This window comes from Thunnus albacares, chromosome 3, assembly GCF_914725855.1.
Source record: "Thunnus albacares chromosome 3, fThuAlb1.1, whole genome shotgun sequence".
Classification (NCBI taxonomy): domain Eukaryota; kingdom Metazoa; phylum Chordata; class Actinopteri; order Scombriformes; family Scombridae; genus Thunnus; species Thunnus albacares.
Genome location: NC_058108.1, coordinates 35,366,518 through 35,392,123, shown reverse-complemented (window position 1 = coordinate 35,392,123; position 25,606 = coordinate 35,366,518). Strand labels below are relative to the sequence as shown.

At 40.8% G+C, this 25,606-nt stretch overlaps 1 protein-coding gene across 3 annotated transcripts; it reads right to left on the bottom strand.

Annotated features, from left to right (window-relative positions):
• Window positions 1–15,183: 15,183 nt before the first annotated feature.
• zgc:66455 (uncharacterized protein LOC393502 homolog) lies at window positions 15,184–24,528 on the bottom strand. Of its 3 annotated transcripts, none has more exons than XM_044341925.1 (10): window positions 24,322–24,528; window positions 24,194–24,224; window positions 22,557–23,170; window positions 21,366–21,852; window positions 19,582–19,623; window positions 18,649–18,749; window positions 18,414–18,475; window positions 17,387–17,553; window positions 16,148–16,303; window positions 15,184–15,723 (listed from the first exon to the last, which is right to left on the bottom strand). In XM_044341925.1, exons 1-10 carry the CDS (start codon window positions 24,409–24,411, stop codon window positions 15,326–15,328), a joined length of 2,148 nt encoding a protein of 715 aa, XP_044197860.1. In that variant the 5' UTR covers window positions 24,412–24,528; the 3' UTR covers window positions 15,184–15,325. The 3 variants fall into 3 exon arrangements, with proteins under 3 accessions (XP_044197860.1, XP_044197870.1, XP_044197880.1); XM_044341945.1 differs by having other exon boundaries at window positions 15,555–15,662; XM_044341935.1 differs by lacking the exon at window positions 19,582–19,623.
• Between the last annotated feature and the right edge of the window lie 1,078 nt (window positions 24,529–25,606).

The window sequence follows — 25,606 nt, the reverse complement described above, 5'->3', positions numbered from 1 at the left end:
AGCTAAAACATGCAAGAACACGTTCGTATTTTTCTCCTAAAACTCTTTCTGAGAGGTTTGTTCAAAGTCAGATTCAACAAACTCAACTGTAGTTTCAGCCTGATGAATGTCACCTGAGATCTCATCATTAGCATGATTAACGCCCCTAAAATGTCCATATAAGGCGACTTGTTCCGCTCCGTCTGTGGGTGAGTTTCATTCACAAAGAGTTTGAGGTTGCTGCTGTTAGAAACCAGCAGACACATTTATCAGTGTCAGTCGTCGTGTTAGAGGAGCTGAAACTATTAGAAAATATGAATCCATCGCTTTGACATGAAGTTAGATGCTAAAAATCGTCTTTCTAAAGCAAAGCGCTCCATGACTAATATGAGAGGAGTCATGTGACAGTCACAGAGATATTAGAGGAGAGAATATTACAGCCTACAGTAGCTGATGTTAAAGTCAGCTGCAACACAACATGATGCTGGACAGAAACACCCCGAACCGGCTGTTTACAGCTAATACTGACATGAACATCATCACATCAGTAACACCTGTAAGCAGTAAACCATGACGATGATGATATGCTGAACAGATTATTAATCTTGCATTAAGTTTGTTTTAGTTTTATTTTAGTCGATTTCAGTATCGTATTTAAACTCCAAGTTCATTCAGATCAACCCTTTCATGCATAGTGGTCACTAGAGTGGACAGCTCTTATATATGCATGGGTTTTGATGGTATAGTTGCACATCAGCCATCACAGTGGACTCTAGTGTGTCATCCCATACGCTGCCATCCACTGGCCGGCCTTTGTAAGTGCAACACAAATTACTCAAAACCAAGATGGCCGCCAGCCGGCCGGAAACGCTCAGCAGCTCAGGAACATCTTGCCAGTCCTTCTATAGTAATAGACCCTTGCAGGTAAATACAATTTTGTAACATCAAGTAACAACTAAGGAGTAATACAATTGTTAAAATTTCCAATTATTGATCATATGTTGGGAGAAAATGACGATTAATCATCTGTCCACTAAGTTGGACATCATGCATCACTGGCTATGTTTCAACTACAATTATAATATTACTGTGACTTTGTTGTTCTTGAAAATACTTAATCTGGAGTAACTTTATTGGCTGTAAATCAATTGATTTATGTTATTAGAATGTAACTTGCAGTTTTAGGGGGCTAAGGATACTGAGGATGGTGAGGATGCTGGGGGGGTTGAGGATGCTGATGATGCTGAGGGGGCTGAGGATGCTGAGGATGTTTAGGGAGCTGAGGGGGCTGAGGATGCTGAGGACGCTGAGGATGCTGAGGGAATGCCTGACCCCTCAAAAGAATGTCTGGATTAGAAAAGAAGGATCCTCTGCATTACAAGTCATCTGTAGCTCATGTGCTAATAAATGCAGTAAGACAGAGGGGAGAGGCTGAGGAGTTAGGTAGGTTTCAAATAATATACAATTTTATTAATTGGTTTGTTAAATACATATTCCTAAAGTTGAAAACTCAAACGCATGCTGCTCACCTGAGTGGACATGTGATATTTTTTTCATGCCTAAAGGAGAATAAAAACACTTCCTGACTGAGGTTATCATAATTCATGCATGAAAGAGTTAACAGGGTTTCAAACAGTGTTTCTCCCTTTGTGAGGAAAATCAGAGACAGTTCATGACTCGCACGACGGGTCTCCACCTTTAAATTATGTTCATATGTTTTATAAGTGCGAGAAAATTGGTGAATGCCACAAATTTTCTTGAATCGTTCGCACGCGCCTCTTAAGAGTGAATCTGTTCGTGCTTCTTGCATGAGGCCCATTGACACCAGAATCTGAAAAGTTTGGACACGTAAATGCAGTTTTTTCAGATTTCGCTGCATGGTCTTCACCTCTAATGTGATGGATGTAATGAATGTGTGTGTTTATTATTGTGTGTTAACATCACTGCTGCTTTCCCTGATCCCATTTCACATCCCAGTGATATCCGATGGTGTCATTTAGTCAAAGAAACGGTTCCCATTTCCAACAAAATTCTTCTGCTTCTCTTTGATGCCAGGCATCCACAACTGGCAGTTGGTGTAATTTGCCCTCGCCAGGGTCTTTTCACAAACACACAACATTCCCTGTTTGCCTGTTTTATTTGCTTTCATTGTTGTGTGAGTGTTTTTTTTTCTCTTCCCTCTCTCCTTCTCATCTCTCTGCAGTTTGATTGTTTTGTGGTTTAATCGCAGCTTATTCCTGGGCCTTGTTTCTTTCTTCGTGTTGTCATTTCATCCTCCTCCTCCTCCTCCTCCTCGTCTCTGAGGGCTTGTTTTCTGTTCGTGCCATGGCTCTTTTCATGTGTCCCTCGCCGGCAGAAATCGACGCTTAAATACACACAGAAGGAAAAGAACAAAACAAACAGACAAACAGACAAACAGCAGCCACAAGAACAGATGCATAGCGGCTGCAAATTCCTCCATCTTCCCTTTTCTCTCGATCTGTGTGACATTGGGAAGAACGGGCGAGAAAAGTGATGGTGCAATACAGTGAAACATTCTTCACAACAAAGACAATGAATCTGAAGAGGCTGAGTATGTACTGTACATGAGCTTTACATGAGAGGCAGATAAAGACTCAGTCACACAAAACCTGGCATGAAATCTTAAAAGATAATTCCAGTTTATTACAGCTTTTAGTCTTATTTTTGTTGTTTTGAACATCCGTGCACTCACCGAGTTAACAGCTGACCACGCTGACATTAAAGGAAGTCAAGAGGTTGCAGTGAGACAATCAGACAGGTTATCCACTAAACCATTTTATCTGGAGGATAAAACACACACACACACACACACTGCACCAGGACAACCCAACTAAACGACGCTTAATTTGCATACAATAATGCATCATCTCATGACTGCAGTTTAATTTTATGACTGTTGCGGCATCAAATACAAGTCATATAATCTTTATAAGCCCACTTACAGCTCACTGTGGACCATCTCTCTCACATATAATGCACACGTATGCACGCTTACTAGCGGTGTGCACGAATACAAATATATTATTCGGCAAAGCACAAATAGTTTGTTTTATACGAATATTTGTTTCATACAAATATTTCAAAAATTATTTGCTTTTGGGAAGAAAAAAACAAAACATGTCAAATACCAGCGAGCAGGTCAGTTATAGTCGCTATCTCAGCGTCTCTCCTCTGCTCCGCTGTTACGTCTATCAGCAGGTCTCAATGAGGGGAGTCACATCCACCTGCTACATGACGCATATTTCTTAATTTGGACATCACTTTAATTTTCATCTGTAATTTTCTAAAATTAAAAGTGTAAAAAAAACAAAAACAGGATTTTTAAGCCTCTTTCCACTTTTATTCGAATACAAATACAAATAATTTTGCTGCCTCAACAAATACAAATACAAATACAAATACAAATACTGGGCTCTCTGCACATCCCTAATGCTTACACACACACACACACACACACACTTAACAGATGAAACAACCAAAGTCCTTTAAAATGATCTTCCTCCTGGTTTTATGTGCGGTAAAGTCCAGGTCTCTAACAATGTCATTTTCCAATGACATCAATGTCAAGTCAAGCATAATTCTGTTATAATTTCACGTTTTAAGGTTTTGATCGTTAGCCGGTTAGCATGCTAATCTCAGCTAGCTGCTTTCACTCTTCCCACTCCAGCGTCATACGCTGACAAACAGCCGCTGGACGGTTAAAAACTCTGAATATCAGTTAGTTAGTGCTGCGAACTGAAGCTCAGAAAGAGACAACAGAAACATTTCCTCCCTATGAATTTTATTTTATTTTTTCCCCCCCGAGTCTTGTGGGCCCTTTCACACTCTTGGGCTCAGGTCTTGAGCCCCAGTAAGCCCATGCATTAAAACAGCGTTGATGTTGATTTCTTCTTTGAGGGACAAATTCCTGGATGGGCGGGCTGACAGTTGGTGTCAAAGTTAAAACAGAAAATCAGTCTGTAAACAGACAGTTTGGGGCGTAATTTCACCATCAGTACCTGATCGTTTTGTTTCTACGGAGCCTGGGAGGGGCCAGAGAGAAAAATGAGCTAATTTATGCTCTCGATTTAATAAAAGTGTTGGTCAAAAGAAAACTCTGTAATGCTGGAAGACAGCTGAAAAACGTTCTTATGCTGCAAACATAAATTGCTGCCTGATAGAGCTTAACAAGAAAAGACAGATGGGATGTGACGCGGCAGATGGAGGCCGATGCTCAGTTGCAGTCTTGGAGGTTTTGATGCTACAGGGAAGTTGTTGATGGACTGGATGCGTTATCCTGGCTGCAACGACCTTGGTTTGAAGGTTATTGTGTGTGTGTGTGTGTGTGTTAGAGCCAATCAAGTCAGACGGTAGCGGTTGACGAGGCTACATAAATTAACACAGGTTTAAATGAATGTAGTGTAAGAAAGAACTGAGTGGTCAAAACCAAAAGAGGGCTGTTGGGAAGTTTAGCTCACAGTTAAAACTCTGCTTTGCCTCGTCTCTGCTATGCAATTCCCGACGCTTATGGTTTTCAGCTTTCGGACAAACTGACTGACCAGCTGATCTACATTAGCATCCTTAAGCTAGCAAGAGAAATATCTTTGAATTTTCTACGACAATGATCTTTTTCACCATTTCAAATGAACTGTATCTTAAAATGGACATGCAGTCTAGCTTGTTAACACATTGCATTCACATCCACATACATACTTCAAAACAACCAATATGACCAGTACAAAAATGATCTTTATTTGCTGTTTGGAAGGGTTAGGGTTAGGAGTTTCACATTCACATGCTTTATTTGTGCAGATAATAAAACTTTGGAAAATAAATGATGATTCATTTTTACACATAAGACTGTGTGCTAATATGTTGAAGGTGGACATTTTGGGAATCTAAAGGTTTTGCCTTAACAGAATTCACCTTCTCTGCTTGGTTCTCCATCTGCCATCTCAACTCAACAATCTTATCAGAGCTTTTCCAGACGGGACTCCAGAGAGCAGCGTTAACAGGGAGAGAAAAGACCTGCAGAGGATGTGAATGTGTGAACCACACTGAGCCGAATGCCATGAACAGATAAAAAAAAACAGTTTATCAGGGAGCCGGAGAAACTCTGTTGGAAGAAGGAAAGCCATCCTGCTATAATCAGGATGAGAATGAGAGAGGAAGATAGAGGTGCAGAGGGGAAGACAAGGAAAAAGAAAGATGAAAAATAAGCAGAAAATAAGAGAGGATGAGTGAGGCCAGGTGAGTCAGAGGTAACCGTCTGTATTATAGCACCAGGCCCATTACATTACAGCGGTGAGAGCCAAGCCGAGCCGAGCCTTTCAACTGGGTGGTGAATTCAAGGAATGAGGCGGCGGTTGATGAAAATGATAAAAAAAAGGCATTCCAGTATCCTGTCACTGCAGAGGCACTTGACATTTCTGATGACATTTGAGCCTGTTTGAATCTGCTTGAAATTGCGGCGTTTCATCCCGACGTAATGCTACACTTTAGAAAAACCCTTCTTATCTGCAAGATTATGCCGGCGTATTATATGGAGGTATTATGCGGCTCTAATAGCGCATGTAGATACTTCACAAATGATACTAAAAATGCCTCGCATCGCACACACACAAGGAGGATTTGGCCCTTCAGTAAAGGAATACTTCCGAGTATGCAAATGCCCACAAAAGAATTAGGGTTTAACAGATTTGACTCACTCAAACAATGGCATGCGGCTCTTTTCCCTGGATGCAACTGTCCGTCAGTTTGTAGGATTAAGGCTCTGGGTTGTGACAATGTGTTGAATGAAAAAAGGACAAAGAGACACCTCCTTTATTACAGGGATATGACTATAAATGCTTCTCTTATTATGCCTGACGAATGATTAAAGCCTGAGGAGGGAGATGAGTGAGAGGAAGAGGCTACGTACTGCCCCCTGTAGGATAATCCTGCTCACAGCAGCTCTCTTGTTACCCTCTGGGTTTAATTTTTGGCATCGTGTCTGAGTGGTAGTGCTGCTCCCAGTGACATGCTTTATGTGATGAAGTGGAGGACTACTACTACAGAGAACAACTGTTGTGGTAAATGAGCTTACTGTTCACGGCATCATGGCTGAGTTTGAGCTCTGTCTTCTTGTATTGTTTTGATGATGAAATCAGCCAAGAAGATGAATTTTTATTATTGTTTGTGATGTTTTAGGCTGAAGCTGAGAGACTTTCTGAAGCTACAGATGAAACGTATCTAACATATATTTCTGCAGGACACACCGTGCATGGTGTTGGATTGATAATTCAACCTTTGATTAACTGTACAGTCTGTTTATCTACAGTATGATGCTGCTGAACCTCGATCACAAGTAAGTAAGTCTTCCTGCTCCGTTAGCGGCACCTAGAGGCTGCAGTGTTCATTGCAATGTACTGGAAGAGAAACCAAAATCGGTCAATTTGTCCTGGTGACGGCGCTGCAGGAAATAATCAGAGTGGTTCATTCATCCTCTGGGGAGCCAGAATGTGCTCTGTAAATTTCACAATAATCCGCTGGTTAGATTACGAGACAGGTTTCCAAAGCTGAAAAACTTTTAAAGATAAATTCATATTTTTTTGTACACTTGGAGGTGCCCACGTACTTGCTGTTTGCTTTTTGAATACTCCAGTCTGCAGAGGTACATACTTGAAATTACGGAGAGTAAGCCATTTTATATGCAATCTGATTCTTACCTTTTCATGTTTCATGTGTAGAAGTGAACATTTTTGGTCTGATGATTATCCATAAGAAAAGTAAAGGGCCCCTGCTGTGGCACCATGAGGCTTCAATGTTCGTTACACCCCATAACATGAGAGCACAACATACTAATTTAACTTCTTAGAGGCTATCCAGTCGGGCTAAAGTCTGAAATTTGTTCTGAATGTGGCGCCAAAAAAGGAAAGAATCCACTGTCATTAAAAATTATTCAGATGCATCTTCTGGGAGCAGGAATAAAGACATTAGATCTATTGGACGCAAAGCTTTAAAGATACCTTGTCATTCACCAAAGTGTTGGTCTGTAAATCAGTCACATTGTTCAAACCTCAGTTATATTCAGACATAACATTATGTATGGTTCCCTGTTTAGACCTGAATCCTCTCACCTCTGTTGTATTGGGTTTCTGAGTATCTGAAAAGCTTGACAAATAAAACCAAAACAATACCAATGGACCTAAGTATGTAAATATATTTCTTTGTCATTTGGGTGAACTGACCCTTCAAGTCTTGTTTCATTGTTGTAAACAGGAAAAAAGGCCCAAGGAAGCTTTCTTTTCTGCTTACAGACAGTGAACAGATGTCCACATATTGATCCACAGCTGCTGGGACTGGGTGATGGGATGTGTGTCTCTATTTGTTGGGGGGGGGGGGGGGGGGGGGGGGTCTGTCCATCACACCCTCCTAAACATCTTCTGTCCCTGCGCTCTGAACTAAAGCCTGAAGACATCAAGGATGAGACACCAGCATACTTTAGGGCCCTGTGATTTCTGCATTAAGGAAAACATTGATGGAATCGTGAAATTTGATAACAGAATCAACCGTAAAACGCGGACTGTTTTCCAGAGTTTTCCAAAATGTGGATGCGACGACGGGGCCATCTGGGATCACTGTCATCCAAAAAAAACTGAAGAATTTGACACTAACAGCTAAATTTAGAGCAGAGCAATATCCAAACGACTACCATGAACAACTATTCTGTAAGTTTTGCCAACATACGATTGACTGGACCTGTAAGAATACATGCGATAACCACCTACAATCAACATCTCACATCAAAAACTGAGAGAGGCAGCCCGCTAGCAAGAGCTCATCACTTCAACAAACTCTCAGAAGTGCAACCACAGCGGCAGATGCAAGGCTCAAGTTTGTTGAAGATGTAGTGGCTGTATGCGTGGAGTCAGATATTCCATTTGAAAAAATTAAACAGCTACATCTGTTTCTGGTCGAGCATTGCAAACAAAGTCCTGCAGAAGATCAGTGGGAAGAAACTGTCAGTTGGTGTTGATGAAACAACTGCAAGACACTGCAGCATACTGAATATCATCATCGGTGAGTGAATCAAGTAATAACCTATTATAATACTGTTGCAATACATTTATAGTTAAAACAGCATACAGAAAGAAAAACATTTACTTTTATGTCTTCAGACTCATGAGATCTGTGTAAAATTTGACCATAACTCAAATGATAGTTCACTGTTTATAGGCTTAGACAAGAGAGTCCTCGTTATGTTGCATACTTGTCTGAATGTGACCGTGTTTGTGCTGTTTATGGAATATTGTTTGAACTTAATGTTTGTTATTCGTAACATTAGTGTATATAGTTGTATTGTGATATTTAAGTCAACAAACCAACTATATAAATTCTTTTATGAATTTAATACACATAAATTAACTAAAAAGTTTAAGAAGGTGATTTAGCTTTTTTTTAGCTTCATTGTGGCCAAAACCCCCAAAATGTATTTTATGACACCTGCAACAATTTGTTATCCCAAATTTTATTTTACCACCATCTAAAACAGGGAATCTATCTTAAAATGCTTAAAATGTAACCAATAAAATGATGCGGTCAAACTTTGGTGGCTGTAAACAGCTGCTTATGTTTGGTCTGGGCTGCAGGCCGGTCAGTCTTCTGCTTCATATCTTCATCCAATCAGAGCCGAGAGTCGCTGCGCTGAGCAGGATCTCTGACTGTCCTCTTATCAGGCCGACCAGCCCCCTCCACCAACCTGAGGCTCGCCGCCCAATCACACTTCACACGGCTCCGCTAATAGAAAAATAAATTGCCGGGGAGCCAATTCCAACACGGTGTGGCACAAGAAGAAAAAAGCAGAGCCTGATTCCTCTGATATAATGAAGCCCATAACACTCGGATCAGGTTATTAAACATTGATGGGATTACTGACCAGCTCATCCTGATTGGAGATGCAAGGTCAGCATTTCTTAGCGGTTTTGTCAGAACAGGCCAAATATGGACACACACACACAGTCACACACAAACATGGACAACATACCATGACCCGCCGGTACATGGTGATGGAGTTTACTAGAAGTGAACATGTTGAAAACGCTCAATAAAATAGATTTGACTTAGAATCAAGACACAGAAGTACAGTCAGCAGAAACGTTCAGCAGATTTGATGTTCTGATTAACAAATTAACTTTATCCAACTTATAAACGTCCTGTTCTGTATAAAGTACAGTCGTTTCCTCCCACAGGACTACAGTTGCATTACAGTTCATAGCAGTACACAAAAAGTTCCTCCTTTTGACCAACAGGTGTGTTTTTGTGTCGTCTACATCACATGACTGACAGTTGAAAAGATAACAAATTTATTACGTTACACATTAAACTGAATAAACACTAATAAAACTGAGCTTTTCTTCCCTCATCTCATCATTTCCCCCTCTGCTAACAGGAAGCTCATGGATGCTGTTGTCAGTTACTTGCCGTGTTTCCATTAATGGAAACGCCAAAATTCGAAAAAACTTCCTCAATTTCGCAAAAAAAAATGTTTTACGCTCACTTGAGGTGGATTTTGAAAAGAGTTTACGCACTAAATGGGTAATGGAAACACATTTATCGCATAATAATGACGTAGCGAACGTTTAACTCACATGACTGATCAGCTGTTTCCCCTCTCGGCGTCTTCTGACGTCTTCAGATAGCGTGAAGCATCGCCAATACTAGCTAACATGAAAGAACAATGACAACTTGCCCAACTGAAACAAATTCCTGAAGACCTCCCTCCATTTTTCTCTCGTCAAGGCGATATAGCTATTTGTTTTGTTTCTGGTTGTCAACCTCTACTTCTTCTACTCTGTTTACTGGCAGATTATTTAAACCTATACCGCCATCTACTGATGAAACTATGTGTTGCGTAGCCTAGTTTATTCGCTTCAAACCAGTTGATGGAAACTTTTCCTTTTTGCGACATTTCAAAAGTTTGCTTAAAATTATCTTACAAATCTAATGGAAACACGGCTGCTTTGGTCCAACAACTGCTGGCCAGAAATTTGAACTTACGCTGACGTTTGTGATTGTTGCAGGGTGATTCGTTATGATTTCGGTGACCTTTTGAACTTTTCATCTGGTGCCACATCAGGTTAAAAGGTTGTCTTTTTAACACTTAACAAGACAAATGTCAAGATAAAGATAGCAACAACAAACAAGCGTAACACTAAATTACAAAGACAAAACAAAACAAATGACCGAACTGACAAAGTACAAAATACAACCATGAGCTTAACGTCTTTTGTTCTTGTGTACATTATGTTGGAGTAACATCTCAGACAGGCAGTGTGTGAATCACCTCCTGAGCAGTTACTCAGTTGTTCTTGATGACAGTAGCTAACATGTAAACCTGGTTGCTCTGCAGGCCACCCACTCTGCCGCCGCAGCGTCAGCAGCGGCTCATTTGGCTGTGACACTGTGAGAGAGTCAGGTGCTTCGGTCTGTGTGACGACCATGTGGCTCTAACGGAGCAGATCGCTGCCTTCCTGCCGCTGTGGTCCACAAAACACACACACACACAGCCCGGTGGCCTCAGAATGCACACAGAGAGCGACACACTGCTGCCGCCTTGGTCGGAAACAACAGGAGAAATACGTCATCAGAGGGATCTGAGAGACACGCTGACTTACAGTACAAGCTTTTGGGTTGTTTGCCGGTTTGAAATATCAGAACAGTAAAGGTTTAAATCCTCAGTAGCGACTCCCAAGAGGCTGCAATGTTCATTACATCACACAATATGCAAATATTGGACAGAACAAAGATTCTTTTGCAATTTTGAAAGCCTGACTAAGAGAGTGTGCTTAACAGAATTACAAATTTTGACCTGCTGATGATGCAAGTTACCAAAATCATTAGAATTCATTCTCTGGGGACCAATAATATCTGCTGCAAATCATCATTACCAGCCGGTAGTTTTATATCCATTCCTAATAGGGCTGTCACTTTTTATTCAAAGTTTGAAACTTAAATTCGAATGTGAGGAAAAATTAAAAATTTGAACTGTAATGACCTGTTTGAGTTCAAAATTTATAGTCTATAAACACAACAGACCATTTAAAAGTTGTTTACCTTGTGATCTAGTGGCAAAATTAGCCCGTTCTCATTCACAGGGCGTCAAACCAACGCACTAGGCATCATTTAGCGTGTGTATGAGACACACCGGGCTTTCAACTAACTCCAATGTAAACGCATCCGTGTCATTATTAGACGCTATAAGACCGATGATGTCTCTATCAGGTTACATTTTCCTTCTTAGGAAGCTGCTGTCAATCAATCACAGACACCGACACGATAAAAGGAGCTTTTCTAATATTTCCCCAAAGACCTTTTTCCTTCATTCTAATGATACAAAACTATTAACTATACATCTAAAAACATATTGACGTTATTTTGACTGCAAAGAGGGATGATTTTCAGTTGGACTTCATGATACAGGGAGAAGAAACCTGTCAGAAATATTCTTATCAAATGTCAATCAGACAAGTGTGTGTATATTTTCAAATTTTATTCAAATACCTTTTTAGCATGAATGGAAGAAAACTAAGATTACCAGAGAATTTCAGTACCTCAGAAACTAGCAAAGTAACAAATACACAAAGACAGAGAATGTAAATTGAAGCACTCTGATATAAGCTGTCAGGTGACATAATTAAATAAAAGGCTCTTTATTTTATTCAATCTTATTGCTCTAGAGCTGCAACGATTAGTTGATCAACAGAAAATTAATCTCCAACTATTTTGATAGTCGTTTTGAGTCTTTTTTTAAAGAAAAATGCCCAAATTCTCTGATTCCAGCTTCTCAAATGTGAATATTTTCTGGTTTCATTGGTCTTCTATGACAGTAAACTGATTGTTTTTGGGTTTGTTGGTCAGAACAAAAGAAGACATTTCAGGTTGCATCTTGGGCTTTGGGGAACAGTGATCAACATTTTTCACAATTTGATCAATTAATCCAGAAAATAATTGACATATTAATGGATAATGAAAATAATTGTTGGCTGCAGCCCTAAATTGCTCTTGATTTATATTCATGCTTGTTGTTTATTATTAATAAAACTTACAATTTATTACTGTTGCGCTAGAAAACCACTTTCACAGATACAGTGACTACAGTAACAAAAGCTGTGGGGGGGGGGGGGGGGAGCAGGGGATTATGGGTGGAGGATGCTGCCTAGCAGGTGAAGCTCGGCGCGGCTCGTTGGATGGAGAAACCACGGGAGAGGAGCGCCCTCCTCGACCTCTGGCTGGCAGCAGAGGAACGAAGCTGAGCGTGGAGGGTGGATCCCCGTCCCCACCATCACCGCCCCCTCTTCACCCTGCGGACGGCCGCCCAGTGATGCTGTCCTTGGCGAATCTACCTGCTGGACGTGAGGAGCATTCAGACGAAGATCAGCTCGGGGCGGAGTGGCAGCTTCTTTCAACGGGGGTCATCACCAGGAACCAGGGGGGCAGATGCTGAGAACACATCTGGTCCAGAGGAGAGATGTGACCTTCTTAACACACACAAACAGGCTTTTGTTCATGGTTATAATGGAAAAGTAGCCATACTACTAAGTGCAGATACTCTGGTCTGCTCTAAAATTTTACTTAAAGCTGCTATAAGCAATATTTTGTCTAACAACACTATGAGCTGTCAGTGTGTTGGTTGTGGCTCATAGTGATGAACCTACAGAGAATTATCAGCGACTCTGCAGCTCCTCTTGGCTTTATGGATCTTCATAGCAAGTTTCAGCTCATTGTTTATCTGTCAGGCTGCAACTTTTAGGGCCGCAGCAGGCAGATGTTTTCAGAGATAAAGCTCTAAAATGTCGCTGTACACTACCTGCTCAGCACCAAACGACCAAACAGACACAGTTAGCTGTAGACTAGCTGGTGAACAAAGTGGAGCATTTAGCAGCTAAAGAGCCAGATATTTCCCTCAGGAGTTGGTAGAGAGTAAAAACAGAGCTAAAGGAGAGTGAATATTGGACTTACATTCACCAGCTGGACAGAAACACGACTGCAAATGAATGATAATGTTGCTCCGTAGCAACACAATTTACCTTAATTTGATTCCAGGTTAATGTAAAAAGAAATGTTGATTGGTTGAGTTTTAATTCTTTAATAAGAAAATGTTGCAGCACATTTGCCCACTAGTTATCTGGTAATGAGTGGTTGGGTGTCAGAGTTTTATAAAACATCCATGAATGTACATCAGAGGTCTGTTTTCTCTTCTTCTTTGAGCTGAGAAGGGCTGAGGGAACAAGCACCCTGTAATAAAGCAGAGTAAGGTCAGCAGACTCCCCATGTGACAGCACACCGCCTTGGATTAGCTGCTGTAAGCCTATTAAAGTGGTTTGGACTGGGTGGGCCAGCGCAGACTACACTTCACTCCCTGCACACAGTGATGCAGGGTGGCCAGTTTGAAACTGGGAGGTCACAGGTCCCCCAACAGGCCGCATGTCCTGCTGGAGTGTCCTTGAGCAAGATAGTTACTCTGGATAATCAGGCAAATTCCTGGAATTAAATGTGCACAAGTCACTTTATGGAAATACACACACACTAAATCTAATCTCCCTTTAATTTTATTTGCAACATTTAAACAAACTTCAGGAAAATACCCAACAGGAGGGAAATGAGGCATCCAGTATATATAGCAAAATGACCACTGACATAATTGATGCATGTTTTTATTTCCCTTGTGATAAGGATATCATGACATACTGTATATGAATGTGATTAGATGATTATGTCGTCACTAGCCAGTTCGCTATGTTTCCCTCATGTGGGTATTAATCTGACGAAGATCTGTAATCAGCTGAAACGCCGCTAATAAAATTAAAAGAGGTTTGATTTAGTGTGCAGGTATCCAGCACTTGACCCACTGAGGTTTGCGGATGTGCACAGAACTGTTGTGACTCAACGACTTACAAACATATTTCTTCCCATTCATTTTCCAAATGTTAAATAAGTTTATGTGCACATTAGTGTCCCAGTTTAGTCAATCATCAAAAAGGAGCCGTGCGTTATCGATGTAATGTTTGAAACGGGTCCACACAACAGAAGTAAAACACTGATTCCAAAACCTTGCAGGAGACAAAGCATATTCATGTTTTTCAATAGCAACATTAAGCTTCTCCAGCTTTCTGAAGCCTGGAATTTATTTATACATGCACAAAAATTATTCAAGAACTTGTTTACCTGGGATACAAGTTTGCACGGAAACATATTTAATGACCTGCTGCCGACAGAAAACATGTCCGATTTTAGAGCCGTAAGCTAGTTAGCGCCGAGAAATCAAACACAAAAGAATCGTAATATATGCCAGATATCAGACGGCTTTGTCAGCTTGTTTTTTGGCAAGAAGAAGACTATGTTGTTCTGCTCCTCTCTTTTAATTATACAGGAAGTTATATGGTTAAACACATTCACACTCCCAGAGAATGAACCCTTTCCATTGGACAGCAGGCGATGTAGGACTGATCTGCAGCACAAAAATAGGAAGAGGTCAAAAGTTGACAGTTTATGCTATTGAGGATGAAATTTGCTTTTCTAGATCTGCTGTGTTTTGTCAAAAACAAAGGTGATGCAGTGCTGTGGATAAATGTGTGGATGAGATCATTATTGTGGTTTCTGGGATTCCTGTTACGTCCCTAAACTCCAAGATTACAGATAAAGACAAAGTGTTTTTAGATTATAGGTTGCCAATTTACACAATGTTTGCTACTCACTACCTTGCAAATGAAACACCATATTTGTGACCCATGCATGAACATGCAAGAGGACACAGTCATTTGTGAATTGGGGCGCCGGCACCATTTGCAACCTGTATGTAAAGTTTGTATGTGCTTGCAAATCTCTTTTGTTAAATGAGCCCCAGAACTGGTTTATATGAGACGTTGTCTGACCGCGTCGGAAATCAAATGTGTTTACAGTTGCAAACAGTCACACTTGAGGGCGAATGAACAGCCGACCACTTTAGAGAAGGGAGGGGGACGAGGAAAACGTGATATTGTTTTGATACGGGAATAACAGCACGTGTTGTCAGTTGGCTTGTTTTGAAAAGTGACAGAAATGACGTTAGAATGGTGTGAGTGGTGGATTTTGAAGCAATCCGACCATCTGACAAGCAGTTATGATGGAGTATACTGGACTCTCTGGTATAGCAACGAGGGAAAACAATGTGAGACGTCAAGGCAGTGCTGTTTCATTGTGACTTTAATTCAACAGATTACAACAGTGGACGACAGTATCAGACATTCTGACACAAGGAGAAACAAAAATACAATGAGTGAAGAGTTAAGATGCTGCGGAGCGTCGTGGTTCTCAGTCCGCCGTCTCGTCACATCTTCCCTCCCTCCTGTGGCTCCATGTAGCCGTCCGGTGGCAGTAGCGGGCTGAAGCGCAGCAGCGGCAGATCCACGGCCGGGCAGCGCTCCTTCACCTGGGGCCAACCCTCCCTGGGGCCCCGGGCAGGCGGGGGCGGCGGGGGCAGGTCAGAGTCAGCGGGGCTGGAGTAGCTGTCATCACGATAGTGGTGGTGGTTGTTGTTGTTGTTGTCGTTGGGGTCAGGAGGAGAGATGATGCTGCTGCAGCTGTGACAGCGAACCGAGAACGCCCCCCGGTGGTGACGGCGGTACAACATGCCGGCCGCCACCAGCAGCATCAGGATGAGGGAGCTGAGCAGGAAGAAAAGCACGTAGACGCCTTTAGTCTCAGCAGACAGGCCTGAGCTGCAACCTGCAGGCAAACAACAGGAAGTCAGAGGCTTTTTATTCTGCAAGGTTTCAGATTTTTGTTTTCTGGTCTACTTGGCTGAGAACATCTGTAGGCTTCAAATGTCAGAAACCAATGGGTGACATCATCAATACCATATTTTATACAGTTCAGCACTGCCATCGTCCACTGTACTTTAAACCCACTATGTGTAGGACTTTAAAATTCTTGACTTTGGCGTCCCCCAGTGGTTGTATATAAAAAGGCATTTTAAATGTTCAGCTTTTCCATTTCAAGCAGGACTCATCTAACAGTTATACTCCTGTTTTAAATCAATAAACTATCAGTGTCCACACAGCTGGTGTATGAGCTTGCATTTCACTCGCGTAGCTGCAACCCAACTGTAAACTTCAGCTGTATTTTCTCTGTCAGGGTGACACACGTGTACCTGTCGTCTTAACGTCCACGCAGACGGTTCCCCCCGAACCCAGGCGGGACTCGTCCTGGAAGCCCGGTTTGCAGTGGCACGAGTATGAACCGAACCGGTTCACACAGTCTGCGTTAACGTCACACAGAACCACCTGAGTCCCACACTCATTCACATCTGAAACACACACACACATACAGGGAGAGAGAGCTGATAACACAGATTATTACAATTTGATGTTTTTGACCTTTACAGACATCATGTTTTAACCTTCACCAAGGAGGTTTTGTCCCTGTTAGATACCAGAATATCTCAAAAACTACTCAGCAGATTTTAATGACATTGGAAACTTTGCTGTGCAATGAGGAAAAACTGATGAATTTTTCACGCTGACAGCACCACATTATGACCGTTTGTAAAGCACTTTACATTTTCCCCTCACAAGTCCTGAACTGTGAGGCGCAGAATAAATTTCTTCCCAGTTTATTTTGACCTTGATGCTTTGGACATTAATTATAAAGATGTAAGTTTAGTTAAAACTCTCAAAAAAAACCATTTCATAATAATAATAATAATAATAATAATAATAATAACTAATAATCATAACATGTAGACTCTAACAGTCAGTAGTGATAAACAGCGTGTTCAGGCTACTGACACAAACAGTAGTTTATGTCTGATGTAAAGCTGCACCTGGCATTTATTTTCATTATTGATTAATCTTTTAGTTATTTTCTTGATTAATCAATTAGTCGTTTGGTCTAAAATGTCAGAACAGTGAAAAATGTTGATAATGATGATCACATTTATCAAAGATAATATGTTTACAATTATAAAGAAACCAGAAAAATAATCACATTAGGAAGCTGGAACCAGAGAAATTTAGCATTTATTCATAAAAAAGTATGACTCAAAACAATAAATCAATTAGCAAAATAGCTGACGATTAATTTTCTGTCAATCAACTAATCGATTAATCGACTACTCATTACAACTCTAGTCTAGTGTTCATCATTTACATCTTACAGTGTCCTCATTATTGATTCCTCTTCGTGTGATTAACGTACCAGTGACCAGTTCTCACTCCAATGAAGAAAATATGTTCTTACGATTTGGTCAAATTTCATTTACATTCACATTTTCAAGCTGCGAGGTGTAAACACATCTTACTGTCTGCGGGCAGCGTGAGTCATAAATAAAAATCCTCCATGTTGCAGTAACGTTTCTACTCTGTTTCTGAGTGTTTGTTCGCTGCTGTACCTGCAGTCGACACCGATATCACGACGGCCTTCTCGTGGTTTCCTCTGAGGCCGAAGCCGGTGGCGATGAGGCTCTGTATCGTGGAGTGGACGGCCCGGTGGACCCGCGGACCGCCGGGCCCCTGACTGATCTGCAGCCAGAGGATGTACAGCACTCCTGCACTCAACCTGCACACACGACCACCAGAAATATCAGTTAACTAACAGCTGCTGAGCTCAACAGATCCATCTCTGTGACGACTGACACACAGCGTCAAAAACTTTCTGTGTTCTAGCTGCAAAATTCATTTCTTAGTAGAAACAGATTCCTTACTCACCTCTTAAAAATAATAAATCCATAAAACAGCTGGACTCATAGATTCCTTTTACCCACAAACTCATTTATTATGCTTTATTTGATGTTTGTCCTTCTTACTATTATTAGAGTTGAACATTTTTTGTTTGTTATTCTTATTCACTTTTTATGGTTTGTATGTTTATTTGATATTTACATTCAACTTCTCATTTTAATCATAATTTCTTCTTGTGATAGTTGAGTCTTGCGTTGCCAAACACCTTGTTAGTTGTTTTTGCAGATGTTCACTTCCTGTTAAACTCCACCTGCTGATGACGCTGTGATATATTGACCATTTTGATGAATTCCACTTTTTACCTAAACATTTATGCTTGAACTGACTTTTTAAGAGACTTTTTGAGTGAAAAAGATGCCTCATTTTACTAAAAACATGTTTTTCCAATTCTTTTCTTCTTGTATTTGTCCTCACACGTCTTCAGTGAAGGGAACTAAGACGCAAAGAAAAACGTAAGTGAAGGAAACATGGATGCAATTAAGGGACTTAAGATTTATCCAGTGAAGGTGAAAACATTCAGGGAAAGAAACAGTATGGAAGACGAGTTGTTCAACCTGACTTTCATTTGTTTCAGTGGACTTTAATTACTTCCTCCTCCACAGTTTAATCACTCTGTGCTTCTTATCAATTTCAAGTTTATTCAAACACAGAGATTTTGTGAGGCTGTTGTGTACCAACCTTTTTATTCTTTTAGGAGAAATGGACAGCGGTGTATGCAGAGCTTCCAGCTGCTTACTGATCTGCAGAAACACAAGAAATGGTTTGTTGACCTTCACAACATCTTCAGATACAGTATTTTATATATTGTGCAGAAGCTGTCAGTGCGCTCTGTAATGATCTTGTTTCTTTCTAATAATCTCACCAAAAACTCTACATGCTACACCTTTAACGTCTTTGCTTTTTGTCAACATACCAAAGCCTTTACTGACATCAGCAGTGACTTGGCCAGGTCGTCCCAGGACTCCTCCAAATCCGCACTGAAATTCACCTCAACAGCCGCTTCAAACAGGTGATCTGTCAGGGACCAGAATCATGACTGTGATGTCAAAGTACCAAAACAAAGTGTCAACAGTACAATAATGTAAAAGCAAGCTGCAGCACCAAGCAGCAACCTCTGGGGCTGCAAAATGAAGCCAATGAGGAAGTGTCAAAAACTGCAGTTCCTTGAATGGCCACTTGAGGCTTCAAAAGCGAGTGAATCCCCATAGACCCCCATGTTAAAATGCCCAACTTTACAGCAGAAATAAACATGTTTACAGCCTGGTACAAACAACGGTTTTGGTCTCTGTAGCTAATTTCCTCTTTCATGACAACTGTACGGGGGGTGTATTTTTTTATAACTCACCCGTTTAAGTTTTATTAAGCCGTAAAGTTCTGCATAATGACGGACATGGCTGCTTTGAGTGACAGGTCCGCCAGCCACTAGGTGGCTTGTTTCAGCCATTCGGCCCCGCCACTTTGCCCATTTTTGATTGGCTGGGAGTTAGGCGGCGTCAGGCACTGCCAAGATGGCGACGGCCAGAGCGGCTCACTTTGAGCTTCAAAACCGCTCTTCAGAAACCAACGAGTGACGTCACGGTAACTACGTCCATATTTTTATGCAGTCTATGTGCAGCACCCAACATCTTTATAATAAATCTGCTGGTAGTTGACACCGCGCACTTAAATTCATCTGACTTTTCGTTAAGTAAAACATAAAATAAATAAAATTAGATTTGATACCAATATTAGAAAACAAATGTGTGTCTAGTTTGGTATAGAATATGTATACAATACGTGATGTGATGTGTTGAAAAGTAACACACATGTTTGTAGTGTTATCATTCCTGTGTAGTCCAATACTCACCACCGGGAAGAAGTGGGATTTCAGAGTGATTTCTAATGTTCACTGCATCAGAGAAACACAAAAGTCAAACAATTTAAAAGACAGTAAATGATAAGTGTGTGTTAATTGGTGCGAAGTTTGAGGTCATCTCCCACAGAAACAATTATCTGGGACAAATCAGTTCAAAACACTGCTGATAATTAACTTCCAGAAGTTATGTGTGTCACTGCCCTGAATCAACATAAAGAAACAGCACAACATTTGGAAGATACCCCCTGTTTTTTTTTTGTTTTTTTTTTACAAGAGTGAGCTGAGAAGATTGATATCAGTCTTGTCTGTGTGTTAAGTATACTTATGGAGCTGGAGTCAGGATGTGGTTAGCCTAGCTTAGCATAAAGACTGGAAGCAGGGAGGGGAAAGTTCTAAAATAAACTTAATTACACCTTAAAAGCTCATTAAATAACAAATTGTATCATATTTGTTTAATTTATACACAAACTGAGATGTAAAAACAATGATAGTTTTAAGGGGTTACATGCTACCATTGAGACTAAAACCAAAACCTCTGCTCACTTACCAGCGATGCTGCACAGAAGTTGTGGGACGATGTTGTTCGTAGAGAAACAGTTACACTACGTAACTCCCCCAGCAACCGCAAACTGTCAAAACCACAACTACCAACATTGGCAGATAGTTTGGCTGTTGTCTGCTAACCAAAGTAGTAGATCCCTATGCAGTTAGCTAATTCAGAGGACTATTCTCTTTGTACTTTCAATCAGGCTTAGAGAAAGCTGCATCTACCACATGTTGAATCTGAAGCCAGTGCAGAAGTACCTTGACGTGTCACTGACGGCCGCTAGATGCTCCAACTGACCAAAAATCTCTTGAGAAATACTCTCAATCTCTAAATTCAGGCCCTCTAATAAGTGTGCCGGTGGTCATTTTGGAAAAAAACGCTCTGTTCATAAGATTTGAAGATTTATAGTAGCTTTGATGTCTGCCATGTTGGCGTTGATTGACAGCTGTGATTGACAGTTGGCTCTCCCTGGCTCCGGGACTCACACTGAGTCAGACTATTGTCATAATACTTCAATAAGTTTAATGTTACTTGATTACAATACCTGTCCTTAGCACAATTTAGCTAAAATAGCTAAAGTTAGCCCAAGTGTGCAGTTCTCAGTGTTCCCAATAAGCTAGCGTTAGCTTGGGTCCAAGCTAGCGAGGTTCCAGACCGTGAAAGGCAACAACCTGCACTCCTTGTTTCGAAGGTCCTGGCTCCGTGTTCAGGAAACACGGATTCATGGCAAAATACAGTATATCAGGGCATGCAGAGCGAAATTAATTTCAGTTTTATATAAATAATTTAAAATGATTGTCTCTGAGGCCTATCCTGTGTATAAAGATGGATGTAATGAGGTGTGATGTCACCGGTTAGTTTGCATTGGAGCCAGTTTGAAGCCCAGAGTTCATCTCATTTGGAGCCAGGACCTTCCAAACAAGGAGTGTGGGGTGTTGGCTTTCATGCTCTGGAAACACGCCCTGCTACCTCAGACCCAAGCTAACGCTAGCTTACTGGGAACACTGAGTGCTGCACACAGCAGAAGTCGAGTACAAAGTTAGCATGACCCATAGCCCCAAAATACCAGAATTTTCCTTTAATGTAATGCTTCTCAGAGTAATCAAATCAACATTAAGAAAACACACTGAAACAAAATTTGGAAAGGTTAAGCTTATTCCGAGAACAATGACCACCTGGGTGATGGTGTGTCTGTACATACTATAAAGACAAAGCTAAATGTACTCACAGTTCCCTCTGTGGTCTGACAGCGGCTCCACCATGTTGGGGTGAGGATGAATCTGCTCGGTCTCCTCTGGCTCTGGTGCTTCAGAGGCTGAGGGATGCTGGTCTGAGGCCTGGCTGACCTCCGTCCTGTTTTCACCCTCTGCAGCTCGTCCAGAGCCCTCAGCAGACTTCTCCTCCTCTGACCGGCTCTGCAGACTTGTGTTGCCTGGAACAGCAGCTTCTTCTTGTGGAAGGGTTGAAGCTACCTCTGCATTCCTTCCTATTGCTGTTGGGGTGTGAGGGGAGGGGTTGGGGTGAAGGCTCGGACTGTCATGTTGCTCCTGTGGAGACGCAGGATGGACGGCTGGGTCAGACTGGTCTGAAGGGGTTTGGGCAGCACCTCTTCCTGATCGGGAGGTCCCCTGTGTGGATCCTGGCACTGTGGGCATCGCTGTGAACGGGTAGACATGGCTGTAGTTCTTTGAGGCTAGATGGTAGTTTTCCCCCACCTGAGTGAAGATGAAGGATGGAGGAATTTCAAAATAGTTTGTTATTCACAAGCAGAAGAACAAAAAGCCAGAATCACACTGCATGATGTCATTTATTATTGATGATGTACATGTTGTACAATCTCAGTAGTAATTCCATCAAATTGAATTAAACAAACTCAATAATGCAAAAATTTGTTATTAGAAAGCGCAAAAATACTCCCCAAGCACTTTATTAGGTACACCTGTGCAATCTAATGCAATCCAGTACAACAGCTCTGCCATAAAGTCTTATTTTACAAAGCTTATACACTTTCAGTTTTTGCTGCCATTGTCAGAAAGGTGATTATTCTACTTCATGTTTATTATTGAGGTCGTCGAGGATGGTGGTGTACTGAAGTGCATTATACTGAGAAGTGGTCCTCGTATTTTGCCCCTTCATGTATGTTAATGGGGTGGACAGAATATAAGGAACACAAAAATGGAATTTATGGCAGAGCTGTTGTATTGGATTGCATTCGATTACAGAGGTGTTCCTAATAAAGTGCTCAGTGAGTGTATAGTTTCAGTTTTCAATTGGTTTGGAGGGACTCAAGGGTCACAAGCCTGCTTTTCTGACATTTTACCTGCTCAGCACTGCTAGGAAGCATAACTAAACAGCTGTCTCTTTTATGACGGTGAGCTAAGCTTAGTTGGAAGAGTAAAGCACTCCAGTGTCTACCCACCTCAGTGTCTGTGTCTCCCAGCAGCCCAGCCGTCATGGTGGCAGGTTGATCATAATAATCATACATTAGATCAGAATTTACTGGTGACAGATGCTCCAGCAAACCTGACTCCATCTGTTCACCAGCCGTCACTGGTCCAAACTCACTGAAGTCTAATAGTTCATGAGAAGTTTCTGACGCCTTGTCTTTCTCTGTGAAGCCTTCCTGTGGGTTGTAAACCACCGGCGGTCCAAACGCCTGGTAGCGACCATAAAAGCCCCTATAAGGTAGGCTGGGCCAACCACCAATCAGCAGCACTACATACAGAGTGTTGGAGGACGAGGTGTATTTGGCCTCTTGCCAGCACTTCTGCAGGACCTTGTGACTCCCCACATGGCTGACAGGTTCATCCACGTGGATCTGGTCCTGTTTGAGGTGGCAGGCCTCATCGGGGGTCAAGTCCTCCAGGTGGAGATGGATCCGCTTCCCAGGATCCACCTGGACAGTCCAGTTGCACCACAGAGGCGGATTGGAGCAGAGGTAGTCCGGGGAGAAAAACTCGCCGTTGTCGCCGTTCAGCCGCTGGTGGCAGCTCCGCAGGGCGAAGAAAGCACCGCCGTCCGCTCCATGTTCATCTGAGGAAGAATAAGGCCAAACTTTAGAGAAACATACCAGGTATTTTACATATAAGTGGTGTTTATTATTATATACATCAACCATTTTACAAAGCATCTTCAGTTTTTAGGTTCATTTATAACCTTTGCCCTGATATTTTCAGTGGTGGATGAATCCATATTTGGTGTTTCTGGAAGCAGGCTTTGGACACAAACACACAATACTTGTTAATAGGATCAGTTCATTGTTGGGTTTGGTTGCTTCATTGTATTTGTTGACAAGAAGAAAAAGATCAGATTTAGTGTATCCTCTAAAAAGCACATATTCACTATGAACCAAGGAGTTTCACAAGACAAATGGTACAAAAAAGTGAGAAAGCATCGAGTACAGACAGGAAATGTGAGATCTAGTTTAGTTATGCACATGATTAAAAGCAAGAAAATTACACATAAACAATAGAAAAATGATTTAACCTTAACAGATTGAACAATGTGCTTGACTTGCTTTAAGGTGAGGAGAATAAAGCCACTTAAACTGAAATGAGTCCACCACGGTGATTTTACATTGTAAAACAGTATAATATAAACAATCTAACCTAATGCAATAAAAGGAGAACTTAATGCATTACTTATTAATTTAAACCAGTGTCTTTTAACTTAACATGAAAGTCAATGTACAACTTTACTTGGTATCAAGGAAACAGATGAAACTTTCAGTAGTGACACAACAAAGTTCTTTAAAATACACCGAATGTTGTGATTTCACAGCCAAATTTACCTGTAATGTGCACAAAAACTAAAACTTTTTTACATCTGATGAACATTTTTCTCATTAAATTAGATTAAACTGCCCTAAACTTAATATCACTACTAATTATGAGAGGAGTTTATCCAGACTTAAACTGAAAATATAATCTATTATTATCAATGCTGTCACTAAAGATTCCTGTTTTTTTCAATTAATAATCCATAAATACCATAATCCTGAGGCTGACTGTTTATTTTCAAACGCACAAAGGTGGACAGTAAAGCTGTTAGACTGACCTGGAGACTTGTTGACTTCCTCTCCGTTCACCTACAGACACAAGAAAGCAACAGACAGAAATATGTTAAACCATTTTTAAAATATTAACACAAAACAAGCAGATTGTTCAGGGAGGATGGCAGCTTACCTGTGCGTTACAGTGTTTCCAAAATATACCAAATATGAGCAGGAATATGAGCAGCACACTTTTTAAGGTAAAGCTGTTCGTTTGTGGCATTTTTCAATCAAATGTTTGTCTATTAAACTATTTAAATCTTTGAAAAAAATGCAGTCTACTTGACCCTCACAGCTTCAGTTCAAACTCCTGTTTCCTTTTCCTGTCTGAGCAGGTGAAATTCATCAATTCGTTGATTGAGTTTCCTTTGCTGGTTGCTGTTGCTATCAGGTTTGTCCAGCAGGGGTCAGTGTTGTATATTACATTCAGTCTTTGCATCCTGCATCCCTACATCCATTTGTAAGAGTGGACATAGCATGTTTTCACATTTTTGAAGGTTTTTTTCTTTTTTTGTAAATTCACTAATTACACAGATATTCTTTGTGTGTGTGCAAAAGAAAGAAGAAAATATAATTGTTATGTAGAAGTGAAGGCGTAATATAAAAGAAATATCTAAAAGCACATCTCGCATTATATGTGTCTGCTAAATTTCATACAAATGCAACTACAGGTGTTTTAAATTAGGAAAAAAATATTTTAAAAAAAAAGACTCAAAAATAGAATCAATTTTTTATTTTCCTTGTGAAAAAAAACTTGTAATAACTGAAACAATATTAACAAACAACAGAAAAAAAGGACATGACTCAGTCCTCACTCATAAGTCGACCCTGATAAATCTGTTTCATGTGAGCATGTAACTCACTTTATTGCTCATTTAATTACACACATATACTGTATATACAGATACAAATACACAAGATAAATGCCCGGCAACAGCAGCAATATTAAAGTTGAGATGTTAAAGACAATGTACACAAAGCATATCAAAATTATCGTACAAATGTGAAAATTCAATAAAGAAAATCTATGGAAATCTGTTCATCTTATCTTGGGTTCTGTACAGAAACAGTCAGTGTTTAAAGATCAAAAGTTATCTCCAGGCTTGTGTGTCTTTTGCTCATATTGTTTCATTTTTGTGAAGTAAAATGTCATTGTTTTTACTAAATGTGATTTCAGCTCTGACCTCTCTGGCTCTGTTTCGACCGACCTTTACATACATTAGTACTGAAAGAGCTGTAAACATTAAAAATACGCAGCGAATAATTCCATTATGCACATGATAATGGTGATACTTAAAGCTACTAACTGTATAGCAGTGTGGCTCAAGGAATGGCATCTACTATTGCATGGACTGCCATGAAAACTGACTGACATTCATGACACTTAAAGGATGAATCCTAATTACTTTAGTGACGAC